Source organism: Aspergillus udagawae (assembly GCF_001078395.1).
Source record: "Aspergillus udagawae IFM 46973 DNA, scaffold_6, whole genome shotgun sequence".
Lineage (NCBI taxonomy): Eukaryota > Fungi > Ascomycota > Eurotiomycetes > Eurotiales > Aspergillaceae > Aspergillus > Aspergillus udagawae.
Genome location: NW_025091269.1, coordinates 983,116 through 1,008,670, shown reverse-complemented (window position 1 = coordinate 1,008,670; position 25,555 = coordinate 983,116). Strand labels below are relative to the sequence as shown.

The following is a 25,555-nucleotide window of genomic DNA, read 5'->3' as shown; positions in this document are numbered from 1 at the left end:
AAGACCAATGCAATACAACGTATGCACTAATCATACCCAACAATCCCCATCCCCATCCCCAAAACCTCGCTGCTCCCCCCTTCGGCAACAACAGTCACCTGCCTCCCTACAATCCCCCGCTCCGAAACCCCCAGATCCAACCGCTCGGGCAACTCAAACTCCATCTCCGCCCCCTTTTGCACTGATTGAGGCCGCAGCCGGAACCGATGCAGGGGCGGCGCAGTCAACGCAGACGTCAGGTCCCCATACCGCCTGCATGCCCCGTTAGCATCCGTTTACCATCTAACCATCCAGATAAGTCAGTAGACGGGGGTAGGGAGGATCATACTCAATCCTCAAATCGATACTCTCGCACTTCCCGAATGCATCTCTCGTGCTGGGATCTTCGAGCCGGAATACCGCTCGCGTGTGGGACCGAGCCTGGCCATGACCCTCATGGAAGAAGAGCGAGTATGTGCTCATACTCTTGGTGGAGGGGGAGGGGAACATGACCGCGATGCGGCCGTTGGAGGTGGGACGGTAGCTGGTTCCGCACATTTTTAGTTTTTTGCTATTTGTACAAGGGAAATTGCGTATGTATATGGATGAAGGATGGAACAGAATGCTACATGTCTACATTATCTACCTGTTGTGCTGTATTTATAGCTTCTCCCCCAAGGTATGCGAGTGAGCAGGATTGAGGGAATATCAGGCCCGGATGGGACCCCAAGGGTGCTCAAATCCGCTCACAATGTGGGTCGGGAGAATGTACTATGTACTCCGGATTTTTCAGTTTCATCGAATTATTGGTCCTTCGCCAAGGTAGATGATAATTAATGCTAGCTTACTACACTCTCTAGCTATAGATTTATTGTCGTATAGAAGAGTACCTACAGTCAATAACCCCAAGGTACCTACTTTGTCGTCTGCTTCACCTCCGCAGGCGAAGACGACCTTATTTTATGCTATTAATCAACGAAACAAAGTCTGTATTATAAGGATAACTCTCTTCATATATAAAATACTAGGTAATAAACCTAGCCAGAATGTAGGTATGTACGTCACGTATGATGAACCCGGACCGGGTGAGCCTCAGTGTTGAACACGAACTTGTTGCCATCCCCCCGTTGAACCTGCCACTCATCCTCTGCTCTCGTTAGCATCGTCAAATGCAATGGATGTTAGGGCTCATACCTGGTGCATGCGTCAGGTACGCGTACTTCAACACCTCGGCAAACAGGAAACTCTCCTGGTTGTCATACCGACCCCCTCCATTTACCGCGTTGACGTCGGTCAGCTCAGCGAATCCAGACTCCGTGCGGCTGTACTTGTTGATATTTACAAAGGCATTCCACACCCAGTCGCGGTACTAACCCTGTCAGTCACAGTCACAAAACCCCCTACTGCAAAGTCAAAAACATACCTGCTTCTTGCCGGTGACGCGGTACGCATAGTAGAAACTCTCAATCACTTCGGGTCGCAGGATATATGCGCCACTTTGGATGTAAAAGCCGGCGCGCTCGTAGAACTCCCTCTGGTCGTCAGGCACCGAATTTTCATCCCAACCGAAACTCTCTGGTCCGATTCCCGTCAGCGTCTGGTGGTACGTGTCGGCGCATCCATCGACCAGCTTCAGTCCGAAATCAATCAAGTCAGCCCGGTCCAGCACGGTGCCGCCAAGCAGGAAGCTTCCTCCATCGAAGCAGGCCAGGTGCTGCGAGCTCAGCCCCAGCGAGCCTTTGTTGTATGTGGCCAGGAATGTGAGATCCGGCCGCGATGCGGGATGGGACGCCAAATGCTCGATACTCGACTCCGCGGCGGCCACCCAGCGGTCCTTGTACGTTGCAAACCGCTTGGGATCGTACACGTACATCTTCATGAGATACTCGTAAAAGGAATCGGAACCACCGTTCCAGCTAACGAAGCCGTTGGTGAATTGGCCCGTTTGGATACTGATGTCACTGCCGACGAGGCCAGGGAACGGCTCACCGGAGCTAGGCTGGGGCGCAAGTAGATAGGACTCGGCCCTTTGGCCGAGTTTCGCATACTCCTGGTCGCCCGTCAGATCGGAGAGACGGGTCCATTCCAGGACCAATGTCCCTGTAACCGCCAGCCCGTTGGTCGTGGCGCCGTCATTGCCATGAGAAGTGATGTTGATATTATTGTATGGAACACCCGACGGCGTGTCAAAGGCGAACTTGAGCACGTCCCCAAGGTTTTTGGATTGCTTCAGAAGCATGTCCACCTTGGTGCTGTTCTTCACGAGGTCGGCGGCGGGCCCTTTGAGCAGGTCGTACCCAGACAGCATGCCGCCGAGGTACCGAATGGTGGTCTCAAACAGACTGACCATGTCGGAGGTCTTGGAGTAGTCGATTTTGGCAATATGATCCAGAATCTGGTTGACGATCGTCGCATTGCGCATCACAATTGCGGTGGACAGAGCATCGACGGCGGATGCGCCCCAACCATTCCTACATAAATCGCCGGGTCAGGATGTCCCTTGGCGTGGAGAATGTTTGCTGATTGCTTACCTTGAATCGCCATAACCATTGGAAATAGGGTGCAGCTCATCATGAGGAAAGGCGTATTTCATATACCCATCCCAGGCATGGGAAAAGGCCTCTTTGACGGCCGCCGCGCGTGACGAGACATCCTCCTCGGCTGGAAGAGCCTGAGGCAACGCCAGAGACGAGTTTACGAGGGCCAGAGCCACGAACAGAGAGGGCAAATGCATGATGCCAACGAAGGAAAATACAGAATCCCGAGACGAGACAAAGACAGGCACGGAGAAGTAGTCGTTCCCCTAAGACATTCAATAGCAAACGAGTGACAGCCTGAGGAACAGGCGGATAATTATACGACGGTTTAGTCTAAGAATAAGAGAAGAGAACGATAGACTTGATTGGAGTCATCTAGGTCGAAGAATGAAAAGAGGGGAGAAGGGGGCCCAGGATGAAGAGGCGACTTGGAAAGAGGAGTCGCGTGTTGAGACGGAATGACGGACAGGATGAGGGATCATCGCATGAAAGGATGGCATTCTGCATCTTGAACCTGCATCACTGGCCGATGTGTCGATCATCATCTCCATTTGTGAAGGATCATGGACTAGATCAGATGGACTATTTGAAAGATACATTAGTCTAGAGTCCCCTGGAGTCTAGATATGGCCTAGAGAGTGCCTGAACTACTTAGGTATCCAACCCGATCCGCCGTCACTTGAGCTTGGACTCGACGACGCTAAATTAGTCAATTACAGGGATCATTTGAACCCTGGAGGATTGTTCTGTAGTTAGTTCTTGACTGACTTCTAATGCTCCTGTCAACCTACTCCAGATTCCGTGTCTACGCCCTTTATGAGGCATAGAGATATGTTCTGGTATAAGATGCCTGAGGACGTGTTTATTTGTTATGCTTTCCTTTTTGGGGTGTGATAAACGTGGATTATGCAGGGGTAAATCCATGGTATTTCTGGTACGGCTCGTACAAAGTCAATACAGTACGTACTGTCATTTTGATGCATCACTTAGAGAGGAATGTGATTGCGTATGAGTCAGCTATTCCTCTGCATTATTAACCAACCACCAGACTCAGGTACGGAGTAGATACTTCTGTATACTGGCAATACCCTGGTGATAGTAGGTAGCTCTCTAGCTTGGACAGAATGTAACATCTTGGTCCATAGCAATGCTACCTAATATCAGTCCTCCCCCTGAATGATCAGCTGCCAAGGTCAGATTCAAGTCAACCAACAGCTGACTCTTCATCCTCATACCCCCGTCATGGAAGCAGATGACCCTCCTCTGTACCCTGGCAGCCACCAGGAACACATGTGAGAAAGGCCTTTGGGAAAAGGGGTGGGCCGACGGAGAAAAGAATCCTTCTATAACCTTGATATTAACCTTGAATCTTCCCCTCTTCCGAATACGATGCCAGGACCAATGCGAGACAATGTAGGACTAGAACATCTGAAAAATACGTTAGATGGTTGTAGACTCCGCTCATCGGCGACATGTCAGATCAGTCCATAGAGACCACATCAACTCAATCCGTAAAGATCTCTTGTAAATATATTCAGTCAATTCCATCTTCAGTAGACAGTCGATTTGATATCAACCTCGAGGTTCACAGTGTCTGCCCTTGTCTGTGTAACTTGCACTCCTCTTCTCACTCGCTGAGTCCGATGCGGGGCCAAAATCCTCCCCTTCCAAAAAAGAAATTCTCGCGATGATTCATTCTCCCCTCGTCATCCTCCTCTCCCTCTCACCTTCTCTTCCCCCCCCCCCAGGCTAGGGACTTGGGGTTTGATCACTTTCATCATCTTTTTCATCAGATCTGATTGATCTCTCATCTTTTAATTGCCCATCTCAATTGTTCCACAGTCATAATGGCTACCCCAATCCTCATCTCCTACAACCCCACCTCTTCCTCCTCCGGTCTCTCCCTCACCCAGATCGCCTACTTCGGCCGCGTCCTCATCAAGGTCTCCTCTTTGGCTCAAGCTGAGGAGTTCCTGCGTCAGAATTTCCGTCTCCTCGATGTCTACGTCGATGCTACCGACATCGCTTCCTCCGGTGACATTGTCGATATCCTGAATGCCGGTGCCGCCAAAGTATTCATCTCTCTCCATCAATTGACCGCTTTGTCCCAAGAGCAATCCGTTCCTTCGTCACGACTCGTCGTTTATACCTCCTCCGACAGTCAGGTGGATGCCTTTCAGTCTTGGGTTGGTGAGGATGCTGAAAGAAAGGAAGCCGGAATCTGCACCGAGTCTCCCGCCGTCAAGACTGTGGCCGACAAATTGGGCCTGAATCTTGAGGCTCAGAACCTCTACCGCACCTACACCGCCAGCACAGTCACCGAGGACGCCGTGAAGGAAACATTGAAGCAGGGCGCCGTCAGCATTGTCTCTGCCGACGCTCTCACCGTCGATCACAAGAATCCCAACGGCAAGATCGCCGTCGGCGCACTGGTTGCCGCTCGTGCTGTTGCGGACCAGAGCAACGGTCTGTACGCGACTTCGGTGACTGACGAGCGTGGGGTATGCCTGGGTCTCGTCTGGAGCAGCGATGAAAGTATCGCCGAGGCTCTCCGCACTGGTACTGGTGTCTACCAGAGCCGGAAGCGGGGTCTGTGGTACAAGGGTCAGTCCAGTGGTGATGTGCAGGAGCTGATCCGCCTGGGCTTTGACTGCGACAGCGACTGCCTGGTTTTTGTTGTCAAGCAGATTGGCCGCGGCTTCTGTCACCTGGGTACCGCCAGCTGCTTCGGGCCTTACAATGGCCTTGCGCGTCTGCAAAAGACCCTTCAGGCCCGCAAAGCCGATGCGCCAGCCGGTTCCTACACCGCCAGACTGTTCAACGAGCCCAAGCTGACCCAGGCAAAGATCATGGAGGAGGCTGACGAGCTGTGCCGCGCCACCACCAAGGAAGAGATCGCTTTTGAGGCTGCCGATCTACTCTACTTTGCCCTGACTCGTTGCGTAGCTGCAGGAGTCAGCTTGGAAGATATTGAACGTAACCTGGATCTGAAGAGCCTCAAGGTCAAGAGAAGAAAGGGCGATGCCAAGGGTCCGTGGGCGGAGAAGGCTGGTCTTGCTCCTGCCCCAGCCGAAACGAAGCCCGCCGTTCCCGCAACTCCAGCCAAGGAAGAAGCCAAGAAGGATGATTCTCGCATGGAGATGACGCGCGTGGTCACCGCATCCACCCCTGTGGATAAGGTCAAGGAGTACCTCAAGCGTCCTTCTCAAAAGTCCAACGAGGCCATCGTGGGTCTCGTTCGGCCCATCATCCAGGATGTGCAGGAGGGCGGCGATGCAGCTGTGCTCAAGTATACCCACAAGTTCGAAAAGGCGACTTCGCTGACGTCTCCCGTGATCCGCGCCCCTTTCCCCCCAGAACTGATGAAGCTGTCGCCTGAGACCCAGGAAGCCATCGATGTCAGCATTGCCAATATCAAGAAATTCCACTCCGCCCAGAAGGGTAGCAGTGATGTCCTCCAGGTGGAGACGATGCCTGGTGTCGTTTGCTCCCGCTTTTCTCGCCCCATCGAGCGTGTTGGTCTGTACGTCCCCGGTGGCACTGCCGTGCTGCCGTCCACCGCTATGATGCTCGGTGTCCCCGCTATGGTTGCCGGCTGCCAGAAGATTGTCTTGGCTTCTCCTCCTCGGGCCGACGGCAGTATCTCCCCCGAGATTGTCTACGTCGCCCACAAGGTGGGAGCCGAGAGCATTGTCCTCGCCGGTGGTGCGCAGGCCGTGGCCGCCATGGCTTACGGAACGGAGAGCATTAGCAAGGTGGACAAGATCTTGGGCCCCGGTAACCAGTTTGTGACGGCGGCCAAGATGCTGGTGTCCAACGACACCTCGGCCGGTGTCAGCATCGATATGCCCGCCGGACCTAGCGAGGTGTTGGTCATCGCCGACAAGGACGCCAACCCGGCCTTTGTGGCTTCGGATCTGCTGAGCCAGGCTGAGCACGGCGTTGATTCGCAGGTGATCCTGATCGCCGTCGACTTGAACGAGAGCCAACTCCAGGCCATCGAGGACGAGGTTGATGCCCAGGCCCGGGCCCTGCCCCGCATGGACATTGTCCGAGGATCTCTGGCCCACTCGGTCACCTTCGTGGTGCGTGACATTGATGAGGCGATGGCGCTCAGCAACGAATACGCGCCGGAGCATCTGATTCTGCAGGTCCAGAACGCGGAGTCGGTGGTGGAGAAGGTCGTCAACGCCGGCAGTGTCTTCATCGGGCAGTGGACCCCTGAGAGTGTTGGTGATTACTCTGCGGGTGTCAACCACTCCTTGCGTAAGTTTCGTCACTTCCCCGTGCATGAGTCAAGCTAACAACAACAACAGCAACCTACGGCTACGCCAAACAGTACTCTGGAGTCAACCTGGGCTCGTTCGTCAAGCACATCACCAGCTCCAACTTGACGGCAGAGGGATTGCTGGGATTGTCTCGCACGGTGGAGCAGTTGGCTGCCGTTGAGGGATTGGACGCGCACAAGCGGGCCGTGAGCATCAGAGTCGCGGCGATGAAGAAGAACCAGGCGTGATGGCTTAGTTTTTCGGACTTTACGACGAGATGCACTTATTGTATTCATTAGACATGAGCTTGACGGAATAAAATTCTCTGGTTTTCTTTGTTAACAAGTTCCAAGACATAATTTGAAATGGTATTCACAGTATATGCGCCTGAACTCCTTAAGCCTCTATTATAAACCAGATGAAAGAACTTTTGCTTGACCTCCAGCCCAATGCAAAGAAAAAGAAAAAATAGGTATCATCGACATGAGCTGCAATAAGAAAGACCAGCCCAAAATCACTTCTTGCGCTCGCGGATCTTCCACTTGATGCCATCTTTGTTCGTTCCCCCAACCGAATTCTCCATCCGCCCTCGCTGCCAGTCCAGCTCGCGCTCGGCGGCAGTGATATCAGCATACTGCTTCCGAAGCGCCTTGAGCTTGTTCTCGCGAGACTCGGCAGCTCTCTTCTTCATCTTGCGGACTCGACGAGCCTCGACAAGAGCCTGCCTTTCTGCCTCGAGCTGTTTTTTCTGCGACTTTTTCTGCTGCTGCTGCTGCTGCTTCTTCTGCAATTCACCAAACGACTGTTCTTCGTCCTCGTCCCCATCCTCTTGAAGCCGCCGTTTCTTCAACGCCCGCTGCTCCCGCCGGTCATCCGCAAAGACCAACTTCCTCGCCTTCTTTTGCCCGGGCTTCTCCTTCGGCCCCAAATCAAAATCAAAGTCGTCATCATCTTCCTCCATGTCCTCCTCCTCGCTCTCATCTTTCTTCTCCCCAAGAGCCTCCTGGATTCCTTCCTGTAACCTCACTTCCTGCTCCACCTTCTCGATCTCCCGTCGTAGCCGCTCTCCCGTCGTCCGCAGGTACGCCGCATCCTGCGTCTTGAGCAACTTGATCGCATCGTGGCTCAGTCCCCGCTTCGCAGCCGAGTCGCGTGCCGCGGCGCCGTGCTTGCCTTTTGTCCGCGAGTGCGCGGACATCATACCGAAGGCGAATTCATCCGGATTACGGTTGGCGGCGAGTTCCTCGAGGCGCTTGATCTTGGCCTTTTTGGCGTTGTAGTCTTTTGCGCGGAGGGAGTAGTCCTTTGCATCTGTCAGTACCTCTTCTTCCGTAGAATATTTGAGGGGAAAGGAAGGGGGTGAAAAGGCCGTACTTTGTGCTTTTCGAGGATACCCCATTTTTCGCGGCCTTCGAGTTGACCTCGTTCGCGGTGTTGCCGTCTTTGGACGGCGTTGCGCATGGACGACATTTTGTAGAATGTGTCTTTTCCGGTTCTGTTATATTAAAGAGACCGAACGGTGTGGAAATAGAAATGGTTGTAGAGATGTTGGGTGTCTGGAGATTGAAACTGCGGAGTTTGAAAAAATTCGGCTTGGCGGTAAACCTCCATCGGACGACGTCTTGTGCTCGATTCGACTACGACTACGATCACGACTCCGCACCTCGCATTTCACTCATCAATTCACACCAGCTCCGCTCAATTGATCTTGTTTTATACGGTCGGGGATTTCTAACTCGAGCACCTTGATACTATCCAAAACCACCTGTCAAGGCCTGGCCTCCGCGGCATCGGCAGCTGCATCAGCATCACCATCACCATCAGAACATCATGGCTTCAACGTCGGCATCGGCAGCCGCATCCACAGCATCAACGACACCGTCAACACCTACATCACAACCCCAAAGTACACGAAAATACAACCTCCACAATCCCCTCCCCTTGTCCGCCGCCCAGGAAGCCGAAGTCAAGCAGCTCTACTACAAACGCGTGCGAGCGCATTGCGCCCCGGAGATCAAAGGTGTGTCTGCGTCCATTTCCCCAAGTGATCGAGAAAGAGGAGAGAGGTGCTAACGGCTAGCTACACTACAGCGTTCGCGGAATGTGCCGTTAATCGGACGGTAACGGCCACCTGGGTATGTCGGGCTCAGCGGCTGGCCATGAACTCGTGTATGGTTGCGCATGCGAAGCCGGAGGAGGAGGACCGGGCGCGGGAGGAATGGTTCGCGACGCATGAGGAGAGACGGCGGGCGAAGGAGGAGGAGTTGGCGAGGGTTGAGAAGCGGAGGGAGGAGGTGATTCGGATGATGCGGGAGGATGAGGCGCGGAAGAAGAGGTGATCTCGACCCTCTCGACAGTCGTCTGGCGTACATAGGGTGGCGTTGATTTTTGATTTTACATCATTATCATTGCATGATTGATTGGGAAGACAGTCGTCGTTTCATTATGTACAATACGCTTTGCTTTTGCTTGTTTGAGAGCGCCAGCATCAAACCTTGACCAATGCAAGATCATGGAATTCTCCACACTCAACCCATGCGCCCAACTCCGTCTCAGGGAACTAAATATCCGTCATGGCCTTGTCCTCATCTCCTTCACCCTCCCCCATGGCCGTATCCTCCCCAAATATATCCTCCATCTTCCCATCCTCATCATCACCGTCGCCCATATCCTCGTCCCCTTCCTCCTTGACACCGACCAACCCTCCACCAGCGTTCCTCTCCTGATCCTGACCGACGCCCGCCTGCGCCGCCGCATCCTCGACCTCTTCCTCCCCTTCACTGTCCCACTCATCCTTCATATTCCACCCCGTGCCAGTCAGGCAGAACCGCTCCGGCGGCAACCGCATCCCCCCCATGATAACACTCTGATTGGCCGCGGACGTACTCTTCGCCTGGCCCGCAGTGTCAAACCCCCTCGACGCACCCGGCAATGCCACCCGATTCCGCTCCGACGCAACATCCATCAGGAACTCCTTCGGCAGCCCCGTCTGGAACTGGTAATGGAGGCGCGACGCGATACTCAGCCGCAGCGCAGGGAGCGTCACGCTGTTGACTTCTATCGGGCCGCGACTGCTGCTCGGCCCTGCGTCTGTGGCGCCTGCGTAGCCTTCCGTCACGAGGTGGACCGCGTCCTGGAGAACGCCTGAGGTGTAGCGGTACGCGAAATCGAGGAGTTGTAGTGGGACCCGTTCCTGGTATGCGGTTACGCCGAGGGAGGCGAGGAGCATATGGATTAGGCGGACGTCGCGTGGGCGCCGTGATTTGCCGCTGTCTGTGAGTGACGTTGATGGGACCTGGGTGGGCTGAGGAGTTGTGGAGGGCATGGCTGTGTTGGGTGCGGTGGTGGTGGAGGTTCCCGAAGGGTGAGGTGGTTGCGAGGAGGCAGTGGCGTTGGCTGGATTATTTGTTAATGAAGGTTCGGCTGGCGGTGTGAGAGGTTGATTCGATGTCGAGGCCGGAGCCTGCGCTTGAGCTGGCGATGCCATTGTATGTGTTTGATGGTTGGATAGGTGGATGAGGAAGTGAGGTGAGGTGCGAGTCAAGAGAGAGGTGTGATAGGAAGATCGGAGAAATCAGCTATCGGTGGCACGTCTCAAAGCAGCATCCACAGCTACAGAACAGCAGCGTAGCATAAATCCGACAAGTAAAAGACTGCGATTCAACGACAGAGTGTGGTTGTGTTATTATTGAAGTGAGGCTTTACTGTCTGTCGCAGTTGGATCGAGGAGCTGGATTTCTTCGACTCCATGCGGCGCTATGCCAGATGCGGAAGTGATCGCATGGGCTCTATCCAATGCTCAATGACAACCCAACAACGACGGCACATTCGACAGGACAGAAACAACTTGATTATATAACAATATGTACTTGTATTCTAACACTCTATTAGGGTGCAAATACTTCAAGACCCGACTCTGAATCAAACCATGCAACTCGCTGAGAATCTCTGATAGCGCCAGGTCGTCCAACAATGCTCACAACACAAAAAAGAACAAGGCAACAATCAGTATGCAATTATTCAACGCCGCTTATGCAAAGGAATCAAGATGTCGGAGAGGCTTCTGATAACGTAAGCCGACGCTGTCACGACAGTTGATGCGAGGGTTTGGGTATCATTGAGCGATGCAATGCCATGCGAATCAGCTTCAGTTATATCCAAAAAAGGCCGTCATGATCTATTTTCACGCTCTGTCTCGGTTTGCTCAAGCAGACCGAACGGGTTCAGACGTTGCGGGAAGCCTTGAATTCAGCAGCTTGGTCTCTGCGACCATATCATCCGCATTTTCGTCTTCGTCTTCCTCGGCCTGGGTTGAACCGTGTGCGGCCAAAGAGGCGTTGGACTCAGACAACCGAAGTCCATCCATCGACTCCTGTGAGATGTAACTCTCCCCAAGTTCGTCAACCTCCTCATCAATTTCACTGCCATCTTCTTCGGTCAAATCGCCCTCATACTCCTCCTCTTCCTCCTCTTCTATCTCCTCGTCTAGCTCGTCTTCGTCCTCTTCGTCTTCTTCATCACTATCCGTATCCGAGAATATCTCAACATCCTGAGGAGCTTCCCTCCAGTAGGTAAAATCAGTACAATTTTCACCCCCAGGCTGGACCAGCAGGCTGACAGGTGGGAAGAAATGATCCAGCAGTTCCTGCATGGTCACGTAACTGCTCTTGTACTTATTCAGGCTGAGAAGGTCCAATGATACCTCGGCGTTTGAGTTGATGGTGAAGATCCTGGTCGACGGAATGTTGACCGACCGGTAACTCAGCGCGTCTGTCAGACGGTTGCCGAAGCCAGCGTAGAACGGATTCTCCTTGCCGTTGAAGAGACCCAAAATGTCCCGTAAGCAAGCCATCTTGAACACCTCCGGTTTCCTCAGGTAGATTTCCCGCCTGAGCGCCGCAATCGTCCGGTCAGGGCTCATAATGACAGGACCCTTGGGTAACCTGTAGCCATCTTGACGGACTCCGTAAATGTAGGTACGGGTGGTATCCGCCTGGCCCACAGATCGACTTGTGAGATACATGATATTGTAGCCATTATTGACTATGTCAGTGTAGAGCTTCGCCACACCAGCATGAGTCCAATCGCGACCGATCATATTCAGCACATGGCCTAAAGCATCGGACCTGCACTTCGTCAGTACGTTTACATATAATACACAACATGGAAACTAACTTGGTGATCGTCCCATCGATATCGGAAATGACAATGGGCGTGGTGCTATTCCAGAGGTACATGGTTGCAGTACAGGTAGCCCTGTTCACACTGAACGACATTGGATTGGCACCAGGCTTCAGATTCAGCGCCTTGAGCTGGTCACTCGTCAGGCGAAGAGTCTTGGCATAATTCCGGGTTTGCTCTGCTGGAGTCGAGTCTTGAGTCGGTGACTGCGGAGGGGTAGGGAAGCCTGGCTGCACATCGGATTTCGCACGGTGATGCCGAGTCGGATACGGCGACTCGGACACAGGGTGATCAGTGTCGCTGTGGTACCCAGGGTCAGAGATAGCGTTTTCACTCATGGCCGAGTGCGGTCGCATCGAATTAAAAGTCGCCCGGCGGTTGGCAGCCTCCTTTGCCTCCTCGCTACTGTAGATCCACAAGTTTCCATGCTCATCCGCTCCGATGAGGCCTCCAATGTCGCAGCTTCCCTCCAGTTCCTCCGCCAAGATCTTACGGGCAATGAGTTCGGCACGTAGAGCATCCTCCTCGTTGCTTTTGTAACCGGTCATGTCGAGCATGAGATCGCCAGTCTCATTGACCCGAGTTGGAATGTTGGATGATGACAGTTTCTTTGAAAGAGAAAGTGCGCGCGAAACGGCTTCCTGGGGCGACAGTAAAGGAGGACTCCGAGGACGCTCAGTGTGATTGTGACTGTCGCTAGGTGTGGGACTGGGAGGCTGCGATCCAACTGCAAAGCCACCCTCACTGGAAGTGCTGGTACCTTGCTTCGCTATTAGTACAGGCTCAGACGCTGCCCGGTCAAAACCTGGTGCGTTGCCCAAGGAGCCGCGGCGGAGACGGCCGATGTTGGTCTCATCCGGGGACTGTGACAGAGGAGTCATGGCACCTATATTCATATGAGCAAGAGCCTCATCCTGACCAAGGAAAGCGCCACTGTACCCAAATCACTAGATGCTCTCACCCCTCTCGAAAGCAGAGGTATGTCCGAGCCTGCTTTCACATCCTGCGAATGAGCAGTGGCAGAGGACTTTTCGAGGTCCAGAAACTCCGGTTCTTGAAGAGAAGACGGAAGATCTTCCTCACTCCGCGTTCTCGGACTAGCCGCCGGCGATACTAGCGGTGACGTCTGCAGTGAAGCGGGGATCTCGTCTGATGTTTCAAAGACGAAAAAGGCCTCTCCGCCCTCCCCGAGCTTCATCGCATAGTCCTGCTTGACTCCATTGACTTGAAATTCCACCTGAAGAAAAGTCCAGCTCAGTCAGGTCCGAAAAAATTCTCCGGGACAGCATATCGGTACCTTCTTCTCATATGGGCGAAGCAAAGAGAACTTGCCGAATCGAACATGGAACGGTGAACAGGCGAGTGTTCCTATCAACAAGCATTAGCAAACAAAGAGTTATATAGACCAATATGTATGAGGAGCTACCATCTTCCTGCTCGATGACGATGACATCAATGGCCCCGCTCAAGGTGGCTGGATTGATAGAATTCCATGTCTTCGACACCGAACCGCTGATACTTCGGACGTACTGCATCCCGAGATGGCGACGTCGGATGCGCCTTCAATTAATTCGGATGGACCAGAGGGAAGCGAGCAGAGATAGTGAACACCGACGATTGAGATAGGTAAGGCAGGAGAGGTATGTGTAAAGGTTTGAGACTATGTCAGCAGTCGGGAAGTTGGCAGGAATTGCCGCCTACATATGACCCATGTGACAATGCCTGAAAGAGCGCTCCAGCTGCGACATACCCAGCTGGGGAAAACGAACGTAATGCCGTCTGAAACAAGACCGGGCAAGGAACCAAGGATATCTATATTTGGACAACAAATAGACCTCTAAACAAAGCGACAAGAGAGACAAAGAGGAGAGAGCAGGCGAGAGTCAAAATGCAGTTAGTACTCCAATAAACGGTTTCTGACGTTAGAGTGTTGGCTGTTGGGGAGCACCTTTCGATGATGATTACTGCGGGCGCTCTCAACCGCCCAACGAGCGGGCCAAGTCACATGTCACGGGCCGAATGGAATCGGATTCCTAAGGCTGCAGTAGATCGCTCAGAAGGGGAACTTCCTCGGTTTAGGTCTTCCGGAGGAGGGCCGCGCTGAGCACTAAGCCTGATTGGGACCCAATTCCTGAGCGTTACTATTTCAGGAAGGATCTTCGTGCCAAGACTTTTCGTTCAAAAAAACAAAAAGCGTTGTTGACTAAGCTGAAGATCAGTCAGCTGACCTCACATGACCTCCCTTATCTGGTTAGTGCCATTTCCTCCCAAGCTGATCTACCGAGAAAGACTCCATTTAACAACTGTGGTGGAGAGTTAGACAGGTTCGCAAGAGGGCGAAAGAAAAGGCTGAGGATTTTCTCGCCTGTCAATTTCCTTCTTCACCCCTCTCTCCCCCTTCTGTTACGCCCGCCTCGATGGGTGCCCAATGCTGTGATGTATGAGCCGTTATATCTTTCCTTTTACGCCTACCCCAGCGTGGTTCCCCCAGTGAGGGTACGAGGCGTTATGGCTCTCTTTCTAGCTGTCGCGATTCTATGGGCGCTTATATGGTGAGCTCGAATATTTGTTTCGCCTTTAATGATCTTCTAACTAATATCGGCGAAGGTTACTATATCGTGCATGGCAAGTTTGTCAGACTCCGAATGAAGTACTGGTCGAAAAGCTCGGCTTGGACATCCCTCCGCCACCAGAGGTTACTCTAGAGGAAATTACCGCCCGTGAGGTTCGCATCGCCTGGAAATTACCCGACTTTCACAATTCCATTCACAAGCACATTATTCAAGTCAACGGCTCCAAAGGTAGCTTATTTCTTGCGTCCTACTTTTGCAAGTTACATCAACACTAACCATCTTAATAGTTGGTGAATCGAAACGAGCGGAGACTGCGGTAGAAATTTCAAACCTGGTCCCAGGAAGTATATATCACATTTGCGTCTTTTCCGTCAGTGCGGCAAATTTTCAGACACCCAGCGCGGTTATTCATGTTCGGACGAAGCCTCTTCCGTTGTCGCAATCTCAGCAGAATGCCCCGGTTGGTAGCCCGACGATTCGCGCCTCAATCCCACGACCCACTGCCGGGTTGGTTGCTCCTTCCGCCCCTCTGATGGCTCGCGAGCTTAGTGGAGGACAACTGCAAGGAAAACGTTCTTCTGCTGGACGGAAACAATCTCCCGCGGCTAGCGGCGTGGACCTCCCACACGGCCATCCAGAGGAGACTCAGAAACACGCAGCGCATAATGACAGCAGTGAGACCCTGGAACGGTTGGCCGACAGGCTGAAAACTCTGCAGCATGAGAATGAAAATGTAGAGAAGCAGGCGGCGGAGGAAGAGGAGGAGCACATCGCGCTTTTGAAAGAACTTGAGAGACAGCGTGACCAGCTGAGAAAGCGTGTGAAGGAGAAGGACGAGGCCAGTGGCGATTTGAAGAAGCACGTTAACAAGCTAGAGAGCGTCAATCGGACCGTCCAAAATGAAAAGGCCAAGCGCGAGAGGCTCCTGCAGCAGAAAGAGACTGAACGGAAGAAGCGCAAGGAGGACATTATCCGTTGGCGTGAGGAAATGGAGCGGATGACTGCTGAGGTTGCGCAGATCAACGACGAGAAGGCTCGTATGGAAGAGGAAGGGAAGACGAGTGCAGACGAGGTTCGAGAGAAGATTGCCAAGGAGCAGGCAGAGATGAAAGTTCTCGATGATGAGATTCAGGACAAAGGTGGGCGTGTCAAGAAGCTTGAGGAGGACCGAAAGCGTCAGCAGGGTGGAGACAGCGAGGATGGGAAGGAGTTGGACCGCATCGACAACGAGCGAGCAAGGCAGTGGGAGGTCAAGTTGAGCAACCTCAATGCGCGATATGCTGCTTTAGTGAATCTTCACGCACAGGTGGGTACCTCAGACAACGTACTATGGTATCTAGATCGAGGGTTACTAACTTAAGAGAAGGCTCAGCAACAGTACCAAGAGGCCCAGGAGCGCCTCAAGTGGTTGACTACCCAGCGTTCAGGCAGTAGTGGACCGTTCACTCTGCCAGCTCTCGATCTGGACATGTCAAATACTGCGACTATCCGTCCGCGCCGCCATCGCAGCTCTCTCAACAGCAACGTCTCCTCCCCGATGAATTTCCCCGGCTTGGAACCATCTTTCCCTGGCGGTGTCAACTTCAATCCACCTTCCACCAACTCGCCTACATTTGCTCCCACTCCTGCCTTCTTCAATATCAACAACGGCATGACTCTTCCGGGCCTCTCGGATCAACAAGATCCGATGCGGGGGGAGCTCGATCTTTCCTTTGGTAATCCTCAAATGAGTCCACGGGCCGATGCCCTGCTCCCATCTGATCTTTTAGGTGATGAGGAATCTCCAGAACCCCCACGTCCTATAGTTCGACCTCGCTTCTCAAACCTGGAATTGTCTGAGACGCAGCGGGAAAGCTATTCGCGCGGCCCATCGTCTCCTGAGTCTGCAGTGGGAAGCAAGCCAGCTAGCATTTTCGCCAGCCCCCATGAGGACCGCAAAGAGACCGAGCCCCAGTCTGCACATGTTGATGAATCTAATGATGCTCCTAAAAGTGCGACGAGAAGGCTATCGGGATTATTTGGCTTCCATCGTCCTCGTGGTAAAACACTGGCAGATGAGCCGCCTTTGCTGGGCACCCTGAAAGCCGGACAGAGCCAATCTTTCCCTAGGAATCTGGATGAAATGGATCCCATCGGTTCAAGGCGTCGGAGGTTGAGTCATACAGGCAACTGGGCCAACCCGATATCATTACTTCCCAGGAGCAATACTGCCGTTGTCACCGCAGACAGCTCTTCTGACCACCTGCCGTCGCGACGAGCAGGATTCTCCAGTATCTTCTCCCCCAGCCGATTCGGTTTCGGCGGAGGAAGTAGCAGTCTGCTGAAGTCAAGCGAGCCCTCTGATCTCAGCACAGGCTATAATCAGTTCAGTCCTCGTCACGATCCAATCGATCCAGCATCGATTCTAGGTACTGTCCGTCGAGGTTCACTGTCCCCGAGACCTTCGTCGACGTTTTCCTTCGATAATCAGCTTCCTCATCCCTCGACGGATAATCGTCCTTTCGGATGGCCGTCTGCTGAAAAGCCTGGCCATCGCAGTCTTCTTGGATTCGATTGGGCCTCCCCGTCCAGCTGGTCCAGGGCGCAATCCCGTCGGCCGTCTATTACGTACGGCTCCTCTGGTCACTTGCCCCTTGGGCTGACTGGTGAGCCTGATTTTCCTCAGGAGTCTTTTGAGCGCCAAGGTCGGCCGTTGCAAGCCCCGATTGGTACACGGCCGTCGTCCTCGCATCGCCCAGTGACTCCAAAATTGAATCCCGCAGCACCCACGTTCAAGACCATCTTCAGCAGAAAGTCCGACAAGGATAAGGATAAAGAGAAAGGAAAGGAGAAAGAATCCGAAATGCCTTTTGATTTTCACATGGAGGAGGGCTCTCCGTCAGAGCCGCGCATCTCCAGGGATTCTCGGGCCCGGTCCTTGTCCATCTTCACTGGTGATTCATACGAATCGCTGGAGCGCATGCCATCGGCCACTTCTGCGGACAACAGCAACTCGAAGGAATCGTTTATCCGAAAGATCACTCGAAAGGGCAGCTCGAGTAAATTCGGTTCGTGGAAGGAACGCTCCGGCTTGTTTTCGAAGAAGGGCGATTCGTCCCAGGGTGACATCGATGAGGATGCGAGCAGCGAGGCGCAACTTGCCAAAAGTATTGACAGCACTGTCTCCAGCGCTCCATCTGCGGACAGATCGACCAGAAGCAGTCTGGGGTTTTTCAGCCGGAAGTCCAAAAAATCCGACAAAGCTGCCAGTGAGACAAGTGAAAGGCCTAGTGAATTGGCCAGCGAGACTGGCGATGATGAAATCGCCGAGGAAGACGAACCTTGAGCCGGGCTCAGTTTTTTGTCATCCTCGATTTTTGATGTTGGTGCTGCACCTATGCATTTCTATGCATTCTTTGATTGTTTTCTTTGTATGTGCTTGGCGAGGACCCGCGAGTCTTTCTGCTCCTTTTTCCAAGGTTTTCTTACTATCACTATGTCTAAAGTCATTCATTGGTATATAGCACTTTCATATACGAGATTCGTATAGTTGGTGGGTGAACGATACCATTTCACCGCATATCTCATCAGAATGGTCAAATTAGTCAAAGTAATACTTAGAATGTTCTCAGTGATTGTAGTATGGGGTTTTGAATGCCTTAGATTGATCTGGCAGCAATCATGGCTCATTTCTCGTAGCCCGCACGGCTTCCCGCACAACAGAGAGAATTCATTTGACTGTCCCGCGAAACTGAACAAGACTACGGTAGCCTCGCAACGAAGAATACGCAAGACATATTATTGATATGGCGAACTCAAAGTATTTAGCTTCGATTCTCGTCGAGCATAGAGCAATAGCTGACATGCGTAACCAGGTACGAGTACGTCAAATCATTTGAGCAGCCCGACGTCTTGCTGCCGAATACCTGGATCGTGGTTCGCATCGACGGAAGAGGATTTCACAGGTATTTGCCTCCCAGTCTACTTCATTCCCCCAAATGTGCCTGAATAACAGATGACATAGACTTTCCGATCACTATGGATTCATCAAACCCAACGACCGCCGCGCGCTGGACTTGATGAACGCCGCCGCCGTGGAGGTTATGAAAGAACTCCCAGACCTGTGCATCGCCTATGGCGTGAGCGATGAATATAGGTCTGTCTCTCCCCGGCTAGGTCTACATTATTCATGCCTCTGACCATGCGTAGCTTCGTTTTTCACCCCAGCTGTCAGCTATTCGAGCGACGCAGCGCGTGAGTCAGCCACAGCTAGGGGAGGCATTTTTGTCCTCGACTTGACCCTCTGAGACTGCAAACACTAATCTTGGGGGTTAGTAAACTCGTCACGACGATTGTATCCACATTTACAGCACATTATATCCATCAATGGGGGACGCATTTCCCGTCTACGCCTCTGCAGCCTCCGTACCTGCCCTCGTTCGACGGCCGGGCGGTCCTGTACCCGTCCACTAGGATCTTACGCGATTATATGAGTTGGAGACAGGTGGATTGTGCGTTTTGTCTTGTTGATTTGTACTCCGTTGTCATGCACTGATGGAACCAGGCCACATCAATAATCTTTACAACACGACGTTTTGGACGATGGTTCAGCAGGGAGGGATGAGTAACACGGATGCTGAGAGAGAGTTACAGGTGTGTGCGCTTCTGAATTATGATGTACTTCGCATGAGCTGACGAGCCTGTCAGGGGACTGTCTCAGCCGACAAGAATGAGATCCTCTTTAAGAGGTTCGGGATCAATTATAACAACGAGGATGAGATGTTCAAAAAAGGAAGTGTGCTTTATCGTCAGGTAGGCGAGCAGGAATGCCTTATTATGATTGCCGTCTAACGTGGATTTCTGCAGTATCAATTGGAAGATCCCAAGCCAGTGTCCAAATCAAGGCACGGTGATGATGATGAGGCGCCGGTGGACGAAAGCAAAACTTCAAAGTCGCAGCAAGACAAACTGCGTAAATTACGACGGAAAGCACAGGTGGTCATCGACCATGTCGACATTATCAAGGACGAGTTCTGGGAGAGGCGGCCTTGGATACTCTCGGGCAAGCCAGGTAAATTGCCCGAGGCTTGATCTTACGTGGTACAAGACGATAAGTATGAAAATGACATGGTATATGAACTTTTATTAAGTCGGCGTAGCAGTGCCAAATGGGTATCTGATCTGATGAACGAAAATCTATCTGTACATGAAGAGTGGGCCAATATCACTCATTTGTCGACTTTGTTGACTTTTTTGAATTCTTTTTCGTGCTTTCCTCGGACGACGCGCCTTTCTTCCGGGCCTTTTTGTCCTGTTTCAAGTCCTCCTTCTCCTTCCTCTTCTTCGGCTTTGCCGTTGTGTCTGGGTATTCGTCCCGTCCACTGCTGGACTCCGTCTGCTCTGGTTCCGTAGACGAAGGAGTAGGGTATTCGTCTTCTGGATTTTCCGTCTTCTTCTTTGCCTTTTTCTTCTTCTCCTTGCGAGCGACCTTCTCGTCCTCCCCGGCACTGCTCTCCCCCTGCTTCCTCAGCTCCTTCTCTTGTTTCCTCCTCTTCTTCTTCTCCTCCTTTCTCTGTCGCCGCTCCTCTTTACTCTCGGCTCGACCCTCAGGAGTCGTCTCATCGACACTGGACGAAACCTCCTTCATCTTCCGCTTCTTCCGCTTCTCCTCCTTCCGCCGCGCCTTTGCCTCTTCAGCATCCTCAACCTCACTCTCCTCCTTCCTTTTCCTCTTTTTCTTAATGTCTTCCACAACCACCACCTTCTTCTTCCCGTCAATCGTACCAGGAACGACCTCCCCCCTCACGAAGAACCGATACAATTCACTCGTCAAGGCATTCGGCTTCGGTACTGCCCCAGCACCGCCGACACTCTCCTGCCCCACACCCTTCAGCGCATCCTCAAACCCACGTAGCCACCACTGATTCGTGGGGTCCTTGGTCGTCTTCTTGCCCACACCCTGGTTTCCAGAGCGCCGCGCGACGAGAATGGGTCTCGTGAGACCAAGGCCACCTCCCTGGGGGCGGTCGGGATTGAGTGGGTTGCCTGGTCCGGACCAGCCGTGACGGATGAGGTAGGCTTGGGCGTCCATTTCCGTTGGACCTTTTTTTGGTAATATGGGTCGGGGGAGAGGTGTGATGGAGTTAGTGAGGCGGCTGGAGGGCGGTTAGTTTAGATGGACGGCTCTGGCGGTCATCGAGGTTTGCCTTCTGCGTAACGGCGCTTAGGAAACAGGCAGGAAATAACCTGAAAGGACGGATGGGGAGGGGAATAGCCGCCTTATGAGGATGAGGAGTGAGGAAGAAGGCTATAATAAATTAGGTGAAGAAACGGTCGGGATAGACTACCGACTACACCGTCGCAGAGAATACAAAGGGTAAAAAAAAAAGTTTGGATGCGGAGATGGGACAATGACTGAAGTTTTCCTATCTAGTGATTTAGCTGGTTCTGTACATAAAATATTCGTTTGTTTAGTATCCCAACCAACAGTCGCGTGGTCTAATGGTTATGATTTCTCGTTCACAGTCAATTGTGAGCATCTTCTGGATTCCGAGAAGGTTCCCGGTTCGATCCCGGGCGCGACTACTTTTTTTATTGTTTTGCTGCTCAACGCTTCCGTCGCTTTTCTTATTTTTTGATTGGATTTCTTACAGGTCTAACAAATTATTATAGCAGATCTTTTTGCTAAGCGTATCTATGATACAGTAAATATGATTGCGCCACTCGATGTAATCGTTGGTTGGGTTGTCGACTCGGATATATATATTTGCCAGTAGCCTTTTGGATGGTGCTAAACTCCAAGTTGCTTCGGCAATACCATGAGAAGATCTTGAGCCAACCACTGTACAATATACACAAGGATTCAAAGGATTTTTGACATATAATCTACAATCTACTAGTCCACACCAGCCACAATCAATATGGCTTGAACCGCTCCTTGTCACGTTTCTTCTCCTTTGGTTTTGAAGGCTTGGATGGAGTAGGTTCGGCCTGACTTTCACCCTCATCCATTGGCTTCCAGGCACGAACGAACCCATCCTCTCCTCCGGTGAATACGGAATGACTCTGCAAGAATGGTGAGACTGGGTCAATCTAGAAGCACGAATAGAAGTAACATACCTGCTCGTCGACGTAGATTGAGCGGACGACCTCCTCGCCGTGCGCGCCCGGAAGACGCCAGAGGTTGGCCTGGTCGAACCGCCACGGATCGGGGATGAGCGGGACAAGGTCCAGACGTTTATCACTGCGGGAGAAGCTGTCAGATATGACCGACAATAGAGATGATCAAGGAGATGTAGACGCACAGTTTATGTCCAGCAGCGATATACGCCGACTGGCTGCCGGTGCAGAGCTGGGCGATATACTCGCAGTTGAGAGGTTGCCTTAGATCACCGAATTGGATGGGCTTGGGCTCCTCGGCCTGCTCGTCGGGATCCGTGGCCGGGTGGACGGAGAAGTCCTCGTCATGGCTAAGGGCGAAGATGGTGCGCTCGCCAAGGAACCCGGCGTGGTGGACGGAGCCGTGGTTGATGACCTGCACCAGGGCGTCGTCTTCGTCGGTGATGGTGGTGTCGTAGATGTTGACCAGTCCGTCTGTGCTTCCGGACAGTAAGATGTTGTTACGCACGGGGTGGTATTGCAGCTGGTTCTCATCAGCGCGGAACGCGGCGCAGAGTGAGGGTAGGACGAATACGCACCTCGGTCACGTCGTCGTTGTGGCTCTCGACATACTGGAGCCGGGTTGCCCCCGGCGATCTAATATCCCTACGAGGCAGTTAGCAGCTTGCGTAGACACTGGATGTTATCAATTCAGCCATGAACTGACCAAAACGCAACAACAGCCTGTGAGGAGACCAGCTCCGTACCAGCAACGACAGTGTTGGTCTCCGCACAGGAAGCTACCGACAGCACAGGCGCATTCCTGGCTATCCCCGAGAAAGCAAACAGTTAGCACAAGTCCAGCTCAAGCCAGAAACCAACTCACCAGTCTCCATCTCAACAACAGCCGAGCTCTTTCCCCCTCTCAAATCCCACAGCTTCACCTTCCCATCCCGACCACCCGTAATTAGCAGCTGCTGATCCTGACCAGACCCATACCTCCTCAGCGACGTCACACCCCCATTCCCATGCGCTTTCGCCGCAATCACAGCTACATGGCCAAGACCGGCGGCATCAAAAACACGCAATGAGTCATCCGATGAAATAGCCGCCAACGAGCCAGGCGACGCAGGAATGATCGAGTAGATGTAATTCCCCGGGCCCAGATTGAGCGAGGATGATGCCGTGGCCTTGAGTGTGTGCATGTCGCTGTGGAATAAGACCGGCGGCAGGATGCCTTTCTACTTGTTGGCGATTATACAGGGTGCTGGTGATGATACTAGACCCGTGATAGATATACTCGTGTTCGACTTCTGGTCGAGATCAATCAACCGATCCGTTACCTCGCGGTGACTGACAGGTACTCTGTACTCCGTATCTATGGTTTGATTTCAAGTAGTGAGCCAAGCCAGGCTAGGGTTTTGCCTGGAGAGCGGCCCTTCGGATGTCTGTTATGCTGATTCTGTTGAGAGGTGGTGGCTGACAGAGGTTTGTATATCAAGCTGGTGGTGATGCTGCGGGCAGAAAATTTGATTTTCTCCATAGTTCTGATTTTTTCTACTTTCCCCGTACATTTTTACCACTCCATACATGTTCGCGTTTCGCTGAGCGCATCAAATTATCAGGAAACGACAATGCAACCAAGCATAATAATAATGTATTCAAGAGGATGCATCATTCAATTTATTTTTTTTTTTTCTCTTTCACCGAGCTTTGTTTTTTGGTTTCGCTTAGCTGGGCTGGATCCCAGGACGGGAAGCCAAGAATTGCTAGAATGTTGTTGTCTTTGTCTCGAAAATGCTCTCACTGTAACAATAAACAAGACAATTCCACCAGGTATCGTCAGGTTGTTAATCGGCCGGAAGTCTACGAAAGGCAGCTCCTAGTCCCATAACTGACTTCTCTCTTTCACCTTCCTTGCCTCGACTTCAGAGTCAAACCCATTTGAAGCGTCCTCAATGTAGCCTGGGTATGCAGTCGATCCCTTGTTGCATGGTAATAATGGCCCATAGGGTCATATACAAGTTCAGCGTAGGTACGCTAAGAATGTCAGCCTTAGGAAACTTCATGGCGCTGCCCTGCAGACGTGGACCTTTGACTTTTCAAGCGGGCCCCAGTTCCTTGAAGAAGTGGTGCCAGCCGTTGGACGGACGAGACCTGCTCCATCTCCTTCTCTTTTCCCTTTTCCCACAAATGACATCAAGCATGTGTGCAACGTGGAGTCGTTGGAACTCGGCGATGTGTATAGGGTAGTGGTCTCTTCAACAAGCACCCCTGCCTGCGGCCAGGATTGCCATCATTGCTGCTGGACGCAAGATCGACATCGTTTGCTTACCCTATGGTCTTTAGGTGACCTCCGGGAAAAGCTTCTCGGTTCTGCGACGGCGCACAAAAGGGGGAAAAAATGAAAATCAGAAGGAGACCTGACTGAATTGGCTATTTTCGAAAGAATTGTCGAAAGATCGACCCAGGCAACGGAATAGGATTGCGACTCTGTGTCACCGTCCGTTTGTGGCTTCCATGACGGGCTGTGTGACACGCTGGGCCCGGTCCCATTCGCGTGCTCAAAAGTGACACGCATGAGCTACTCAATGGCTGTATCCTGTCCACAATTTTGGTCCATAGTCTCTGCTGGTTAAGCCCAATCAATTCTTCTTACTGAATGCTGAGAGATTTGCCATTGGGATTGGTCGATCGCTGAGAGAGCTTAATCGGAGCGTCATACCTGGGTGGAGACATAGTGGGAAGCAAAGGCGAATCGAGTTGGCCCTTCACCTGGTCTGTCCAGGTCCCGTCGCCGAATGCATCTAGCTACATATGCACAGCCGCAAATGGAGCGTTTCAAGTTTCCCAGTACGTACAGACGACTTGGGCGGTCAGCACCGTCGCGTCGACCTGTGATTTTTTCTGTCGAGGAGATGTCCAGGAAGAGTTAGTTCCTTAATGGAGCGGTGGCATCCTTTCATGTAACCTTCCCGGTGCAAGGCAACTCGTTGCCGAGTTCTAGATGCACTCAGATGATTGGTCGTGGCGTTTGTGGCTCGAGCAAGCATCCTCCTTCTGCGAGGTGAAGACGGCTATCTTGTCTGTAGCTGGCCAGAAGAATTTAAACTTTGCGAGAGGATGTGTTCCATGCTGAGCGTCGATCTTAACACTGTTTTGATGCCGAATTCTTCTTTGGACCTTCTGGGACCTCGTTCAATGCAGCGGTCACTTACAGTGATGTCACGGAGTGAAAACTTGGAACAGCGGCACGCGTTGTGTACTATTTGACTAGCTGATAGGGGATCCAGATTTGCAAAAGGGGTCGAGGCTTTCAAACAATTTATTGTCCTCAAGATCCGCCGGCCTGTGGCGCTTCTAAGGGCATCTGTCCGGTGATCTGACTCTAGACCGGAAGATGTGGATGCCAGCGTGGGAGAGAATACAACTTGACGACCCCACAGGAGTCATGAGTAACCCTTGTGCTGCAGCAAAGGACTTTAGGGCTTTCATGACTCGTCTTGGGCTCCGCACATTGCTCGAGAGCAACGGCGCTTATTCTCGATCGATGATGCGTTACCGAACTTTCGTCGATGGCTACCTACAAGAAGATGCATGATGATTCTCGCTGTAAACGCCGTGCGGTTTGAAACATGAGCCGCGTAGATAGTAACCGGACTAGATGAGGAAGGAGTTGAGACTGGGTTAGATTGTTGTGGGTCGGCGAGCCGAGAGGACGAGAGACGAATGAAGAAACGCGCGGTAGATATTTCCGTTAATCAGTCTTGAATGGAGATCTGGAGTGTGACGGACACTAAATATCTACTAAGTTCAGTGGTGATCAGTCGAGATTGGTGAAAATACAAGCAGATTTAATTTAAGTGTGGATAGGGAGGTTTACTGTTATATAGTAACGTAGTTCCCTACTCCTACTGAGATAATCCCTCAGTAGCATGGA

General features: G+C 52.3%; 11 protein-coding genes and 1 non-coding gene across 12 annotated transcripts; 5 read left to right on the top strand and 7 right to left on the bottom strand.

Moving 5' to 3' along the window:
- Window positions 1-26: 26 nt before the first annotated feature.
- Window positions 27-537, bottom strand: Aud_008112 (uncharacterized protein; the record flags this gene model as incomplete). Its single annotated transcript, XM_043292995.1, has 2 exons — window positions 27-252; window positions 329-537. 2 exons carry the CDS (start codon window positions 535-537, stop codon window positions 27-29), a joined length of 435 nt encoding a protein of 144 aa, XP_043148930.1.
- A 503-nt stretch (window positions 538-1,040) lies between these two features.
- Aud_008111 (glycoside hydrolase family 47 protein) lies at window positions 1,041-2,713 on the bottom strand (the record flags this gene model as incomplete). Its single annotated transcript, XM_043292994.1, has 4 exons — window positions 1,041-1,126; window positions 1,174-1,348; window positions 1,403-2,450; window positions 2,511-2,713. The coding sequence occupies 4 exons, from the start codon at window positions 2,711-2,713 to the stop codon at window positions 1,041-1,043; spliced, it is 1,512 nt and encodes a 503-aa protein (XP_043148929.1).
- A 1,650-nt stretch (window positions 2,714-4,363) lies between these two features.
- Window positions 4,364-7,032, top strand: Aud_008110 (histidine biosynthesis protein HIS4; the record flags this gene model as incomplete). The annotated part of the gene is made up of 2 exons (XM_043292993.1): window positions 4,364-6,782; window positions 6,833-7,032. 2 exons carry the CDS (start codon window positions 4,364-4,366, stop codon window positions 7,030-7,032), a joined length of 2,619 nt encoding a protein of 872 aa, XP_043148928.1.
- A 266-nt stretch (window positions 7,033-7,298) lies between these two features.
- Aud_008109 (rRNA-processing protein UTP11) lies at window positions 7,299-8,254 on the bottom strand (the record flags this gene model as incomplete). Its single annotated transcript, XM_043292992.1, has 2 exons — window positions 7,299-8,087; window positions 8,159-8,254. 2 exons carry the CDS (start codon window positions 8,252-8,254, stop codon window positions 7,299-7,301), a joined length of 885 nt encoding a protein of 294 aa, XP_043148927.1.
- Window positions 8,255-8,614: 360 nt separating this feature from the next.
- Aud_008108 (uncharacterized protein) lies at window positions 8,615-9,123 on the top strand (the record flags this gene model as incomplete). Its single annotated transcript, XM_043292991.1, has 2 exons — window positions 8,615-8,804; window positions 8,876-9,123. 2 exons carry the CDS (start codon window positions 8,615-8,617, stop codon window positions 9,121-9,123), a joined length of 438 nt encoding a protein of 145 aa, XP_043148926.1.
- Window positions 9,124-9,344: 221 nt separating this feature from the next.
- On the bottom strand, window positions 9,345-10,271 carry Aud_008107 (putative transcription initiation factor TFIID, 31kD subunit; the record flags this gene model as incomplete). The annotated part of the gene is made up of 1 exon (XM_043292990.1): window positions 9,345-10,271. The coding sequence occupies one exon, from the start codon at window positions 10,269-10,271 to the stop codon at window positions 9,345-9,347; it is 927 nt and encodes a 308-aa protein (XP_043148925.1).
- Window positions 10,272-10,988: 717 nt separating this feature from the next.
- On the bottom strand, window positions 10,989-13,500 carry Aud_008106 (putative lipin Smp2; the record flags this gene model as incomplete). Its single annotated transcript, XM_043292989.1, has 5 exons — window positions 10,989-11,910; window positions 11,960-12,851; window positions 12,905-13,202; window positions 13,263-13,333; window positions 13,392-13,500. 5 exons carry the CDS (start codon window positions 13,498-13,500, stop codon window positions 10,989-10,991), a joined length of 2,292 nt encoding a protein of 763 aa, XP_043148924.1.
- Window positions 13,501-14,401: 901 nt separating this feature from the next.
- On the top strand, window positions 14,402-17,863 carry Aud_008105 (Fibronectin type III domain protein; the record flags this gene model as incomplete). Its single annotated transcript, XM_043292988.1, has 4 exons — window positions 14,402-14,517; window positions 14,573-14,766; window positions 14,826-15,844; window positions 15,905-17,863. The coding sequence occupies 4 exons, from the start codon at window positions 14,402-14,404 to the stop codon at window positions 17,861-17,863; spliced, it is 3,288 nt and encodes a 1,095-aa protein (XP_043148923.1).
- Window positions 17,864-18,323: 460 nt separating this feature from the next.
- Window positions 18,324-19,608, top strand: Aud_008104 (tRNA guanylyltransferase; the record flags this gene model as incomplete). Its single annotated transcript, XM_043292987.1, has 8 exons — window positions 18,324-18,337; window positions 18,393-18,482; window positions 18,542-18,673; window positions 18,727-18,771; window positions 18,853-19,028; window positions 19,082-19,170; window positions 19,225-19,329; window positions 19,384-19,608. The coding sequence occupies 8 exons, from the start codon at window positions 18,324-18,326 to the stop codon at window positions 19,606-19,608; spliced, it is 876 nt and encodes a 291-aa protein (XP_043148922.1).
- A 133-nt stretch (window positions 19,609-19,741) lies between these two features.
- On the bottom strand, window positions 19,742-20,608 carry Aud_008103 (uncharacterized protein; the record flags this gene model as incomplete). The annotated part of the gene is made up of 1 exon (XM_043292986.1): window positions 19,742-20,608. One exon carries the CDS (start codon window positions 20,606-20,608, stop codon window positions 19,742-19,744), a length of 867 nt encoding a protein of 288 aa, XP_043148921.1.
- A 396-nt stretch (window positions 20,609-21,004) lies between these two features.
- Aud_008102 lies at window positions 21,005-21,102 on the top strand. Its single transcript has one exon. It is a non-coding gene; the product is annotated as a tRNA-Val (tRNA).
- A 330-nt stretch (window positions 21,103-21,432) lies between these two features.
- On the bottom strand, window positions 21,433-22,820 carry Aud_008101 (WD repeat protein; the record flags this gene model as incomplete). The annotated part of the gene is made up of 6 exons (XM_043292985.1): window positions 21,433-21,582; window positions 21,637-21,760; window positions 21,822-22,159; window positions 22,215-22,281; window positions 22,343-22,442; window positions 22,502-22,820. The coding sequence occupies 6 exons, from the start codon at window positions 22,818-22,820 to the stop codon at window positions 21,433-21,435; spliced, it is 1,098 nt and encodes a 365-aa protein (XP_043148920.1).
- Between the last annotated feature and the right edge of the window lie 2,735 nt (window positions 22,821-25,555).